This window comes from Vigna unguiculata, chromosome 8, assembly GCF_004118075.2.
Source record: "Vigna unguiculata cultivar IT97K-499-35 chromosome 8, ASM411807v1, whole genome shotgun sequence".
NCBI lineage: Eukaryota > Viridiplantae > Streptophyta > Magnoliopsida > Fabales > Fabaceae > Vigna > Vigna unguiculata.
Genome location: NC_040286.1, coordinates 5060005 through 5074087, shown reverse-complemented (window position 1 = coordinate 5074087; position 14083 = coordinate 5060005). Strand labels below are relative to the sequence as shown.

Here is a 14083-nt window from a genome sequence, read left to right as displayed (position 1 = left end):
AAAATAATGGTACAAGGACCAACATGGTTTGATACAATATAAAGCAATTGTTCAATGATAAAAGCATTACCATTTTTCTTATTTTTTGATTATTTTATCCTTGCTGGTGCCCCATCATCCTATCTCAGCAAAACTTGAATAAGATATGAATTATGGTGCTTAATACTAACTAAGAAGCTTAAGTTTAATTAAAAATGGTTGCATGGGGACTAATATACCTATAACTATGGCTTAATGGTGAGGTGTAGCAGAGGAAAAAGAACTGTGAAGTGAGCAATGTTGTTGCCTCATAACATGACACAAGAAAGGGAATTAAAATAAGGAAGGGAAAAAATAATGAGCAAGAACATTTCTCTATCATATTTGACCTCCAAATGCACATGGCTGCTTGGGTTTCTGTTCTATTAGTTTTTGGTTTTTTAAAAGTTTTTGCCTTTACCCTCACAAGTTTACAATCACATGCTGTCCTCTCTCTTCTGCTCTGAGCTGACTCTCTCTTTCTCTCTCATCTATAGTGATTGGCTACATACATGTTTCAGCTGTGTCATTGAATGCTTTTGACTCCATAGTTGAAGAGATTCCTCAGATCTACAGGGCACCACTTTTCGACATTGTCAGCCTCAATTCTTCATCTTTCTGGGCTCTTTTTTCCTCACTCGCTTTAACTCCTTCAACAATTCATTCTCATGACATGATTTACAATCATATACAAGGTTGGTTTGCATTTAATGTATTGCTTTATAAATCCTCATGCGTTTTCCTTTGAGTTCTTTTTTCTTCATTCTTGTGTTGGGGCTGTTGTTGTTCTTGTAAATGATGGATCTTGATTTCGTTTATTGCAATTGAGATCATTCATCCAATCTTCTTGTAGTTATGAAAATGTGAAATAGTTTTTTTCTTATGCAATTTGCAAGTGTTTTATTTTATCTGGTTTGTGTGATTGTGCTGTTAAAAGTCTCAGGTGCCTTTTCTGTCAATTCCTTTCTCGTTTTCTGAATGTGCAGTGTCAGGTGCTATTCAACTTCTGTTACAAAAATTTTCAATAACTTTTTGAAAGTGGTTTAATTCTCCAACTATGGGATTTCTTAAACAGTTAAACTTCTATTCAAGTGTGATTTCCTGAGAGGCTGACATCAGATATAAATTCTTTTAACTGTTGTCTTTGGGTCGTGGTTTTGTCACCGTCCATATTTCAATTCTTTAGCATGACATAATGACGTCTAATCAGTGTCCATTTTTTTTGTTTCGTTTCTTTTAACTTTTTCCTTATTCTTCTAGTTTTGGTCGTTTAAAGTTAAGTTCCTGATCTTGGTTACTTTCACTGTACTACTTTGGTTTTTGTACACACATCTTTTATTTCAACTCCACCTTTCCTTAATGGTAACTTAGTTTTATTATTATATATCTGTTTCGATTTCTTATGAGAGACTCTTCACAAATTGCAGCTGGCACTAGCGCTCTGGCTTATAGATAAAGCCAAGAATTAAGCATTGACCAGTGCTTCTTGAGATGCAAGTGCTAATGGATTGAAGGAAGAAAATTGGATGCTATCAGTTTGTTTTCAATGGTTTGTGAGATGGAAAGTGATTGTATTGAAGACATGGACGTTGAAGTCCTCTCTTCAATGTGGCCAGAAGATATTGGCTCTGATGTTGGAAAACAGTTCAATATAGAGAAGCCTGGAAGGGACCAAGATATGTTGGAGGAAGTAACAATCTTAGAGGAGCCAACTATAGCTGATTTTCAGCGTCTCATGGAGCTTACAAATTACACAGATAAAGGGTCTTCTCAGCTGGCATATCTCATGCAACACTGGGAGTATAAGCAGGCTAATGCAGTTCGGCTTCTCAGAGAGGAACTCGACAACCTTAGCAAACAAAGACAGGAAGTTGAGCTCAGAAAATTGGAGATACTGAAAGACAATCGGTTTGAGGAAGAGAATTATGGAGGTGACAAACGACCAGTTTCTATATTGGATGAGATTTACTACACATGGCAAGATGTTCCAGTGCCACTCAGGAAAAGTGATGTGGTTGTGCAGAACAAGAGGATTGAGATTGATGCTGAGTATGACACTGTTGTGTATTGGAAACAGCGGGCACTGCAGTTGGAAAAACAGTTGGAGGCAAGTGTCAACAGAGAGCAGATACTAACAGACAAGTTGCAAGAAAGTATAAAGAATTTTGAAAGGCAATCTTCACCAGTGGAAGAACTAACTCAGATTCTGAAGAGAGCAGATAATTTCTTACATTTTATACTCCAAAATGCACCTGTTGTTATTGGCCATCAGGTACATTACAGTGAGTATTGAGTTTATATCCATATGGCAAGATCTGAAAGTACTTCACAGAAAATTTTAGACATATTGTGTATATTGTGTACACTTATCTTAGATTAGCTTTACCTTAGTGTAAGTACTCAAAGACTTAGGACCTTTCAAGTATATGAGGCTACTTTTGCACTCACCTTCAGTAATTTTTCTGTAGACTACCAGCTCCCTCTTCTAAGCACATTCTTCTTCTTTGGTTTAGAGCATGATGGTTGACACGTTGAAATATGTATATGGAAGCACATGATGCACATAGACAACACTTTTCTGTTCTGTTGGATTAGATGGAAGATTGCTCTATGGCCGTATTGCCTAAATGCAGTGGACACAGAATGATTCCTATATCTGTCTTTTCAAAAGGCTACAATAAGTGAACTGTGCTACTAATCTGTTATCTCAATTTGTGTTGTGTTGGAGAATTAGGTGGTTGGTGCATTAACATGTGAAACACTGATATGGTAACATGTCACCACATTGATATAACATTAAACGTATATATAGGAACTTGTCACCTATGACAAAAATATGCCATGCTTTGGAATTGCATTGCATTGTTTTCCTTCTAACACATGATCCATATTTTGTGCAAAACTTGTACCGGCTTTATTGTAGTTTTGATTGGTCCATCGTTATGAAAGCTAAATATGTGTTTGCCACTGTAAGGGATCTTTCAATCTGCCAAGGGCTGACTCTGATGTTTTTCTTCCAGGACAAAGAGTTGCGATATCGCTTTATCTACAATCATTTTCCAAGTTTACAAGAGGAGGTAATGATTGCTGTTGAAGCTCTTATTTCAAGGTCATATGATTAAGTTGCATTGCAATTTTTATTTTACTGAATAAAAAGCTTCACATACTTCGGAAGAAACTTCTTTACTTTTCTTGAGTTATTTTACTTCTTTTGCACAGGAGTTTTAAGTAGGCTGAAATTTCTTGTTTCTTAAAACTCATTGGTATTTTTCAGGACATCATAGGAAAAACTGATGTTGAAATTTTCACTGGATCCGGTGTTAAGGAGTCTCAAGATTTCAAGAGGGAAGTGATGGAGAAAGGGTTGCCTGCAAAGAAGGAAATTACTTTTGAGACAGAACTATTTGGGTCAAAGACATTTTTGATATATGTAGAACCTGTCTTTAGCAAAGCAGGGGAGACAATTGGAATAAATTATATGGGAATGGAAATAACAGATCAGGTGAATGCTATTTGCTTTTGAATGTTACTTGCAGTCTTGTGCTTACAAAGAGGATACTTATGTTTTTCACAAACTTCAGGTAAGAAAAAGAGAAAGAATGGCAAAGCTTAGGGAAGAGATTGCAGTGCAGAAAGCCAAAGAAACAGAACTTAATAAAACCATTCACATTACAGGTTTAATCACTCAGCCAAATCTGTATTTATGAATTTTACTATAAGTTTGGTTTGGCTGCAAAAAGCTTAATTTTTTCTCCTTTTCAAACAGAGGAGACTATGAGAGCAAAACAAATGCTGGCAACAATGTCTCATGAGATAAGATCTCCACTATCTGGAGTTGTTAGCATGGCTGAAATTCTTTCCACCACGAAACTTGATCGGGAACAAAGACAGCTTTTGAATGTCATGATATCTTCAGGAGATTTGGTTCTTCAACTTATAAATGACATTCTTGATCTTTCCAAGGTTGAGTCAGGTTAGAAATTTCTCTCACACCATTTTTTGTTAGATCATTTAAACTTATTCCCACCCCACCAAACCACCAACCCCATTGGTTTTTTTTATAGGAGTTATGAAATTGGAAGCAACCAAATTCCGGCCAAGAGAGGTGGTAAAACATGTACTCCAGACTGCTGCAGCATCACTGCAGAAAATGTTAACCTTAGAAGGAAATGTAGCAGATGATATACCTATTGAGGTGAGTACTTGAGTAACGCTTGCATACACTTGTAAAGATTCAGCATTGTTGATTATTTTCATAAATCTCAAGTACTACTGAAGTAGTTAACTGATAAATGGAAAACATAATGCAGGACTTGGGTCCTGACATGACTTTTGAATGCAAAGACATGATTTCACCTGATAGTCAAGTAACTTACACTTCAATATCTTCATGCATAATTGCAGGTCATTGGAGATGTTTTGAGGATTCGGCAGATCCTCACAAATTTAGTCAGGTACTGAACTTTAATTGATTATTAGTCTTATAATCTGCAATCAACCAATACAAATGTTTCCATTTTGGTTTTGATGTGTGAAATCAAACTCTTAGTTCCATTTATTCTAGAGGAGTACACTCTTTTGAAATTGGTTGCACAATGTTGCTAGTTCATACATAACTTTGTCCTACATTCAATATTTTGATAATATGGTTTGATATTTTAATATTAAACTACATCATTGCTTCATGAATACAATATAGATATTATCAAACATATATTGACAATTACCTTTTACTTATCCTTCAGTATAACCCACTAAAGAATGTATTTCTGATTATCCATTACTCTACAGTTATTATTCTCTAACGTGTTTTCAGCAATGCTGTGAAGTTTACACATGAAGGCAAAGTTGGTATCAACCTTTACGTTGTTTCAGAGCCACCTTTTGCCAAAGCAGAAGGCCATCAAAAGATGGCCATAGATCAGTCTACAAATTCAGCAAATGGAGTGAAGGAAGAGAACTATGCATCAACACCACGAAGCAGCAGTGATAAAAATGGTCTTGATGGTCAGAAACACAACGACCATCCTAGCCAAAATCATTTATTCAACGATGAATGTAGATCTTCAGTTAAAAGTGAATGCTCAATGAATGGAGATACTGAGGAGCAAACTCATTCTACTGAAACAACAGTGTGGATACGTTGTGATGTGTATGACACAGGAATTGGAATACCAGGTACATAAAAACGCTATGTCAGTACTCATTTGTTATAGGATTTATGTTACTCTGTATCCAAATAAGTGTGAAAGTACTTAACTTTTTACATCTTATTATGTGACAGAAAAGGCAATACCTAATTTATTTAGAAGGTACATGCAAGTAAGTGCAGACCATGCTCGAAAATATGGTGGCACAGGTCTGGGACTGGCAATATGCAAACAACTGGTAAGCTTTTTTTATACCCTCTTTATTTTGGTGAAAGTAAATTCTTGGATAACAGTAACATGGACATTCAAATGTTGATTTGAGTAACTATATTTGAAAGTTTTCACCTTTCGTTATTTTGATAACAGATAAATATTTTGTTATCTATATTCAGCTAGGAATATATCTCTGAATTTTGTTATCTCTATTTAGATATACATATATCTCTGAATGTCTGAGAGTCTGATAGATACAACTATCTTTGCATACTCTATTTTCTCTTTGTTATAACTTGACAAAAAAATGGTTTTTGGACTCATGAAAAAGAGAAAAGAAACAATAATATTTCACATTATGTAGGTATCTCTGTCATATTCCAACTGGACCAACATTAACATGATTTTCTTTCTGAGACTAATCATGTATTACACTTTGTCAATGTTTCCTTGCACTTGGAACAGGTTGAGTTAATGGGGGGTCATTTAACAGTATCTAGCAAAGAACATTGTGGTTCTACCTTCACATTCATTCTTCCCTACAAAGTTTCAACGGGTTGTGATAATTCTGATGACCCAGATGAACTTTCAGATGTGGATGATAATGAGGATGATACCACAGAGGGGTTCTTCCAATTCCAACCACGCACGCTAGGCTCTCTCTTCTCTTCTAATGGACCTACCAGGCCCCAAAATATACTACCAGGTTTCAGAAGCTCAAACAAGTTCAATGGATTTTCAGAGAATTCTTACTCATTCCCCACTACAGACATAAAATCAAAAGGGACCAGTTCAACTGAGGATGCATCTTCAGTTGTTGTTGATGCTCCTGAGATGTATGAATCAACAAGTTCATCAAACCATAGCCCTCAAACGAAGAATGAAAGTGCAGTTAACACCAACCAACAGAATCAAGATAAGGTACATGCTCGGTTACAGAATGGTAGTGTAGACTCTTCTCAACATAAGGAGGCAATCACACTAGGAACAATGTCAAATGAACTCCAACAAACATGTGTCGTTAGTAGTAACAATAACACTTCATCAGAAGAAATCAAATCCTCATCAGGGCCTAAGATTCTTCTTGTTGAAGATAACAAGATCAATGTCATGGTGACACAGTCAATGATGAAGAGGTTAGGCTATAGCATGGATGTTGTGAACAATGGAGTGGAAGCTGTACGTGCAGTTCAACGCCATACTTATGATGTCATTTTGATGGTAATTTCATTGAATCTCAATTTTTAACCCATATGCATTTTCATTGTACAAATCAGTGTATTACATAAGAAATAGAATGGATAATACCCTTGAGTTCATTTTTATGCAATGTTTCTTTTACTAATGCAAATGTTCATAACTAAAAGTTGATCATTTGGTGTGTGTGCTTTACAGGATGTGTTCATGCCAGTTATGAATGGTCTTCAAACAACAAAACTGATTCGGTCTTATGAGGAAACTGGCAATTGGGATGCTGCAAGAAAAGCTGGAATTGAACAATGCTTACCAATTTCACATGAATGTTCTGCACCACCTAAAAACCGGATCCACATTGTTGCGGTGAGTAATTTGTCCACATTTCTGTGATTCATTACATCTAATCTAGAAGAGAAGAACTCCAACATGTTAACCTTTATGAACATGCAAACAAAATACCAGCACTATATTATTTAACTACACTTTTATTCTGTGTAAACTCAATATGTGAAAAGTAAAGTAACATATTCTTTATCTTTCATGATAATGCAGATGACAGCAAACACAATGTCGGAGAGTGCTGAGGAGTGTTATGCAAATGGTATGGACTCGTTTGTGTCAAAACCTGTTACATTCCAAAAATTGAAAGACTGTCTAGAACAGTATCTGAGGTGATGATAATAACATGTAAATTTTTGCTTGTGTATAAAAGAATAAGAGCCTAGGAAAGTTTTGCTAAGAATGCACCATGTTCTCTCCTCTTCATCAGTGTCTACCTTAAATTGTATAGATCTAAAACATTCTTTTTCATCTCTCGGAATGCATAATAGCTGTTAGAAAGCTGATAGGACTAGTTGGAGCGTGAATGTAGAGGTTTTGGCAATGTTGGCACTGCAAGAAATCATAAAGAGACACACTTTTGAAGTTGATGGTAATATTTTACTTGCTGCTAGTAGAAATTATGAAGAGTTTGGTTCTAAAATTAAAGGAGTGAAAAGGGTGTGTGAGAATTTATGTACATGAATGATTTGAGTCTCCTGCAGTATTGGACGAGGTGCAGTTAGGGAAAAGAAGAGAGTGTAGGACCCTGTGTAATTTTGCAGGAGATATCATCTCAAATTCTCGACTTCAATATTTATGCTCCAGATCATGTTTCTTCTAAATGTGTATAAATATAAACACAAAGAATAGTAGTTTTAGCCATGCATTTGTTTTTTTAACATAATATAGAGTTTTGATGATTAATGTTGGTGGGAGAATGAATCACCGTATACACTTTTATTATAGTACACTTTATTTTTTTTTTTCCAATATTTAGCACTGTTAATTTTATCTTAATTTTTCTTAACACATTTTTAACAAAAAATGATTTTGATCCTTAAACATTGAACTTAAAAAATTAAAATTCTTTTCTAAAATGATTTTTAGACTCTTAAATTTAGTATTGAGGGACAAAATCATAATTTTTCAAATTGGAGAATTAAAATATACTTTGCTTGGATTTCGGATGAAACATAGTGTAAAAATTCAGTCACAAATGCGATTAAAATGCAAGCTTAATTTGATAAGTTTTCAAAGTAAAATCTCTAGAAATTTCTGGTGCTTGCTGCTTCTCATAGAAATCTCTTGAAACAGTGTATTCTTGTTTATCTTAATTTCTGGAACAGTGAATAAAATCAGAAGTCGAGAATTTGATGGAAAATTTTTAAGTGAATGATCGGATTGGAATACAATAAAATTAAGGGAAAGTTCTACTATGTTACAACAAACTTAAATTTACAACGTAGTCAATTTAATTCATCCCTAAATAGACAAAATATTCATTTTACTAAAAAAAATAATGTAATTGCGTTCGACCATTAAATTTTATAGAACTATTTTATTATTAAAACATAGTTATAGTTCTAAGAACTATATAGTAAATCATCTTATATTGACTATCCATCTTTCAACCTCTGGATACAAAATTTTTCGAGCAGAGGTGAAAATTTTGGTTTAAGAACATAATCAACCTGGTGAAGCTAAGATGTTATATTTCACAAGGACCAAACTATTGAAGATATCGACAAGAAAAAGAAGGTAAGATGGGTTACTTATACATACATTTATGTTGACTCAAAACCTCCTACCATAGTTATTGATCATGGGATCTCAGTTGAGAATATCTATTAGAGAGATTTGTATTTCATAGAAATAGTCCCCTCATAAGTTTTCCTTGTTAACTCCCACCAAAACCCAAGTCATAAGCTTGAATATTAGCAAAAAAATTGTTAAGGGACAAATATTACACGTGAGTCAACTTTTCAAGGAGATAATTTTTTAGGATGAGATTCTTACATGTGACATCAATTATCTCATAGCATAAGCTAGGTGAGTCAAGTCATAATCAAATCATGGTGCTTGAGTTACTATGCTCTTAAGTAGAAAAAAAGTTGTACATTGACTATCAACTATAATTTTTAACCGAGCAATAAATGTTCAATCCAACAAAATTTAGACTTCAAATATATATTTAAGTAAATTATATATTAATTCAAAAATGATCTTGAATATTATTGTGTTTGTGATATGAAGTGAAGTAAGATAAAATCTAATAATTATAAATATGGGTGGTCTATTTGAATTTAGGTTTGAAATAACTATAACAATAACAATTATAAAAAAATTTTACATATATAATGATGATTCTTATTACGATTGTTATCCTACATTACTTTCAATGAAGATTTAGATAGGAATACTAGTTTAAAGTTACGTAAAAATAAAATAAATACGATTTAATTAGTAATTTCGTCCGTATGTTTAGGTCTATAATTCACTTTGGTCCTTATATTTTATTTTTACTCAATTAAGTTTCAATATTTGTTAAACATGGTTAATTTAGTCCCTTATGTTAAATTGATACTAACACTGTCACGTGTCAAAATTTATGTCATTTTCTACCTTGAAACTCTTTTTTATATTTCTTTTTCTCCCTCCACCTCCCTCCATCTCACACCACCTTCCTCTACCTTCCACCACTTTCCTCCTCCTTCTTCCACCTCCTTCCACCTCCACTAAGTATTCATTTTGAACAATTTCCAAAGAATAAAACAACATTGTATCAACAAGGTAATCTTATTTATGCAATTTTAAAAACAATTTTCACTAGAGCACAACAAAACAAGGTAACAAACTTTAAAATCTCAATTTTGTTTTCTTAACTACATTTGATGATAATCTATAATCTCAATTTTATTTTTTTAACTACAACCCATGAGGGAAGGTGGTGAGGTGGAAAAAAAAAACAAAGACGTTCCAAGATAGTAGATAATCCAAATTTTGATACATGTAAAAAATATTAATATTATGTCAATTCATGACAGAGACCAAATTGACTCTATCAAATAAATATTGAAACTAGGATGACAACGGGATGGGACGACCACGGGTTTCACTATCCCATACCCATCCCCATAAAAAAAATTCATCCCCATACCCAAACCCAACGAGTATCAAACTTTTGTCTCACTCCCATCCCCACCGGGTAACGGGTATAATCTCATACACATACCCATACCCATTTTCTTACTACTTCAATATTAATTTTAATTAATTTTTATAAAATAATACAAAATTATGGTAAAGGAAACATAATATTATCAAATATTCAATATTAGAAGGATGGTTGTTTCTTCGATATCAAATACTTTAAAATAAATTATAATTGTTTACATTTTAGATTATAATAAAATTTCATGAGAACCAAAACAATTATTAAATTTGCAAATATTAATGAAACATATTTGATAAAATTTAAAAATATTTTTTAAAACACATAAAAGGAAAACAAATATTCAAATTAAAATAAATTTTAATTGTTTGTTTACTTCAATCTTTTAAATTCTAATGAATCTCTTTTTTATACACTAATAAAAGTTATAATACATCATTTGATCAAAATGATACAAAGAACAAATAATAATCATAATAAAAGATTAAAATAAATTATAATTGTTTACATTTTAGATTATAATACAAAATAAAATTTTATGAGAACTAACACATTTATTAAATTTGCAAACATTAATGAAACCTAGTTGATAAAATTTAAAAATATTTTCTTAAAAATATAAAAGGAAAATAAATATTCAAATTAAAATATATTTTAAATGTTTATTTACTTCAATCTTTTAAATTTTAATGAATCTCTTTTTTATACACTAATAAAAGTTATAGTACATTACTTGATCAAAATGATTCAAAGAACAAATAATAATCATAATAATAAAATTTTAACATAGATATTGTATCTTCTGAACTTCAATCATATTGGATGGTGATAAAAAAAAAATATATATATATATATATATATATATATATATATATATATATATATATATATAATGAAAGTAAATCACAAACATAAATATATGGACTAATATTAAAAATGTATAGGAATCACATATACCACAAATTTTAGAATTAAAACAACTTTCTTGTACAGATATAGAAGCACTTCTCAACCGTCGAAATGTTTACTTGTTTAACAACATCTATATTAATTCTTATTTGACCATTTTAAGCGTTATTATGAAAAGTTTCATGTGCATTTGTTTCACCTTTCCCAACTCTTCAAGTTAACTTCTTAAAAGTTTTGGGTTAGCCGAATTGTTGTCAATCCATACCATACCATAACACTAAGTTTTCATGCTTGAATAATTGCATAAGATATAAAAATAAGATATCAAGAACTTAAATTCTATTTTATTTATTAATATTTTCTGGATTATAACCTACACATGGAAAAACTCTTGATAAGAAAAGGTTTAAATACTTATTTCGTTCTCATTTTTGCGGATGATCCTAATTTTTTCTGAATGTTTAAAATAGTCTTCATTTTTGTAATTTGTGTTTAATTTGATTCTTTTGTGTGACGTCGTTTAAATGAATAACGGAACATTGTACAATTGACAATGTTTGTATTACGTTTAATTGTGCTTGAACAACAAAATCACATTCCCATATGCTTGAACAACAAAATCTTCTCCCAAATCTCTAATTGCAACGTTTTTTTCCTAAATATGTAATTTGAACCTAATTACTCCAGCTCACTGTACATGTAATAAATCATAAACCTAAACAATTAAACGTAATACAAACAATGTCACTTGATCAGTGCTCCACATTACTCATTTAAACGGCATCACACGAGAGGACCAAATTAAATATAAATTACAAAAATGAAGACCATTTTAAACATTCGAAAAAATTTAGGATCATCCACAACAAAGATTGCAAAAATATGACGAAATAGGTATTTAAGTCACAAAAAAATAATAATTCAGATTCTAATCTTACGTTGCAGTTGGAAGCTTGAGGGAAAAGGATAGTTGTTAAAGCATATGTTATTCTACCATGTCAGCTCCGACAACACATTTTTTTCCCTTTGACAAAGCAACGTCGTTATCGTTACCCATTTTTTGTGCATATGGTTCAAATTCGATTTACACCACATCCTTAGTTACACGTAACATTGTTTATCACCAGAAGTGTATATATATTATAATAAAATAATTGCTTCTCACCAAATGTATAAAGAAATTCAGAATTTATACCATGCATCATGCAAACATATATAGGCTGCCTTTGAAATGAAAATATGTGAGTTCAAAACATATATAGCATCACCAGGAAAATGACTTTAAGGATTAATGTCTTCCTCATTCTTGATTTTGTTTTCGATTTTTATTTTCATTCTTGAATTTCTGGTTTTTATTGTTTTTATTTTTCTATTAATAATTTTAGTCACTACTTTCAGGTATTAATGCTAATTGATGACATAGCAAATATCGGTTTTCTAAGTTGTCTATTAATATATGAGAAGTCTCATATACCATATATTTATGATATATCTATGAGTAAATTTAATCTCTATCAATTAGTGTAATATATCAAAATTTTAAATAGATAAAAAATTAAGAGACCACAAGGGTGAAAAACTGGCTAGAGACTAAAAAGTAAAACAGATATAAAAGGTAGAGATAAGAAAATGCATTAAAACCATTATTGTATATTTCATTATAAAAAGGTAGTCAAATAGTTGAACAATGATTTACTAATTTAAGTTCTAAATAATTATTTAACTAATGTAGTTGTAGGCCGGTATCATCCCTATCCAGATTACGTGAAAAAAGTCGGTCCGGGTGTACGTGTGGGCTGGCATTATCCCAGCCCAAGCAGTGATGGGGAGCCGGCCATATCCCAACCCTGTGGTCGTGGAAGGAAACCGTTTCAGTCCAATAAAGCATAGCAGGAGGTTGGCGATGGAAGAAGGTCAGGTATATCTCAGTCCATTTGGCCGTGTATATCCCGACCTAGTAGTGTGATGGGTGACAACACTAGTGTAAAATATATATATATATATATATATATATATATATATATATATTATATATATATATATATATATATATATTAGATCAGTTTTCGAATGCATATTAAATCGGTTTCATAACCAATCTAATATACAGCAATGTAATATGTTTAAGAGATATTAGATCGATTCTAAAACAACCGATCTAATACTTTAAACTAGAAAGAAAAAACAGACATGCACTGCATTCACACTCCTTGTATTAACTTGAATGACTGAAATTTAATAGGCATACACAAAAATTAAAGACAAATGAGCAATACAAATGACACAAGAATAGAAAACAACTCCACAAAATTTCAGATTTCCATTCCCAAATCAAAATGAACACCGAAAAGAAAATCATTCCAGAAAATTAAACATTCTTTTAAGCATCTTTATATGGTTTCAACAGGCCCTTAGCCTATCCCCAATCAACCCTAATCATCCTTGGAATAAACCCAGATCAAGAAAAAACAAAACAGATAAATAGAGCGATGCGAGCAGTGGAGGCGCAAGCAGTGGAGCAGAGTCGCGAGCAGCGGAGGCGCAAGAGAAGAGAAGAAAGCTTGGAGCTTGGGCGACGGTAGCATGGAAGAAGAGAAAGAAGAGAAGTTGTTGTGACAATGAAAAGGGTTTTTGCATTTTTGTTAAATCTATGAAGAGTATTAGAGCGGTTGAATTTTTAATTGATCTAATAAGTGAATATTAGATCGATTATATAGAGAATCGATTTAAAATTCACATATTAGATCGGTTAAAAATTCAACTGATCTTATATGCTTTTTAGTATTTACAAATTTGCCACCGCATTTTTTTTAGACCGATTTTCACATAACTGATTTAATACCCTGTTTTAGAATGTCCTTTTTGCACTAGTGCAAAGAGAACTGGCGTGCAGATGTGTAGACAAGGAGCGTGCAATCTCATTCAATAAGGAAAGAACTGATCATTGACAAGGCACGCGTAATCTCGGTCAACAAGGAAAGAATTGATCCTTGACAAGACATGTGTAATCTCAATCAGAAAGAAGAGAGATGATCCTCGAATACGAACGGTCTACGAATATAATAACAGGCCTGCTAAGTGAATAATATAAATTAGATTCCAG

The 14083-nt window shown here is 32.3% G+C and overlaps 1 protein-coding gene across 1 annotated transcript; it reads left to right on the top strand.

Moving 5' to 3' along the window:
• The first annotated feature begins 208 nt into the window (after nucleotides 1-208).
• Nucleotides 209-7741, top strand: LOC114193061 (histidine kinase 5-like). The gene is made up of 13 exons (XM_028082762.1): nucleotides 209-713; nucleotides 1446-2290; nucleotides 3039-3095; nucleotides 3293-3520; nucleotides 3600-3693; nucleotides 3785-3991; nucleotides 4083-4213; nucleotides 4423-4472; nucleotides 4835-5196; nucleotides 5303-5406; nucleotides 5847-6602; nucleotides 6777-6941; nucleotides 7131-7741. The coding sequence occupies exons 2-13, from the start codon at nucleotides 1565-1567 to the stop codon at nucleotides 7251-7253; spliced, it is 3003 nt and encodes a 1000-aa protein (XP_027938563.1). The 5' UTR covers nucleotides 209-713; nucleotides 1446-1564; the 3' UTR covers nucleotides 7254-7741.
• The last annotated feature ends 6342 nt before the right edge of the window (nucleotides 7742-14083 follow it).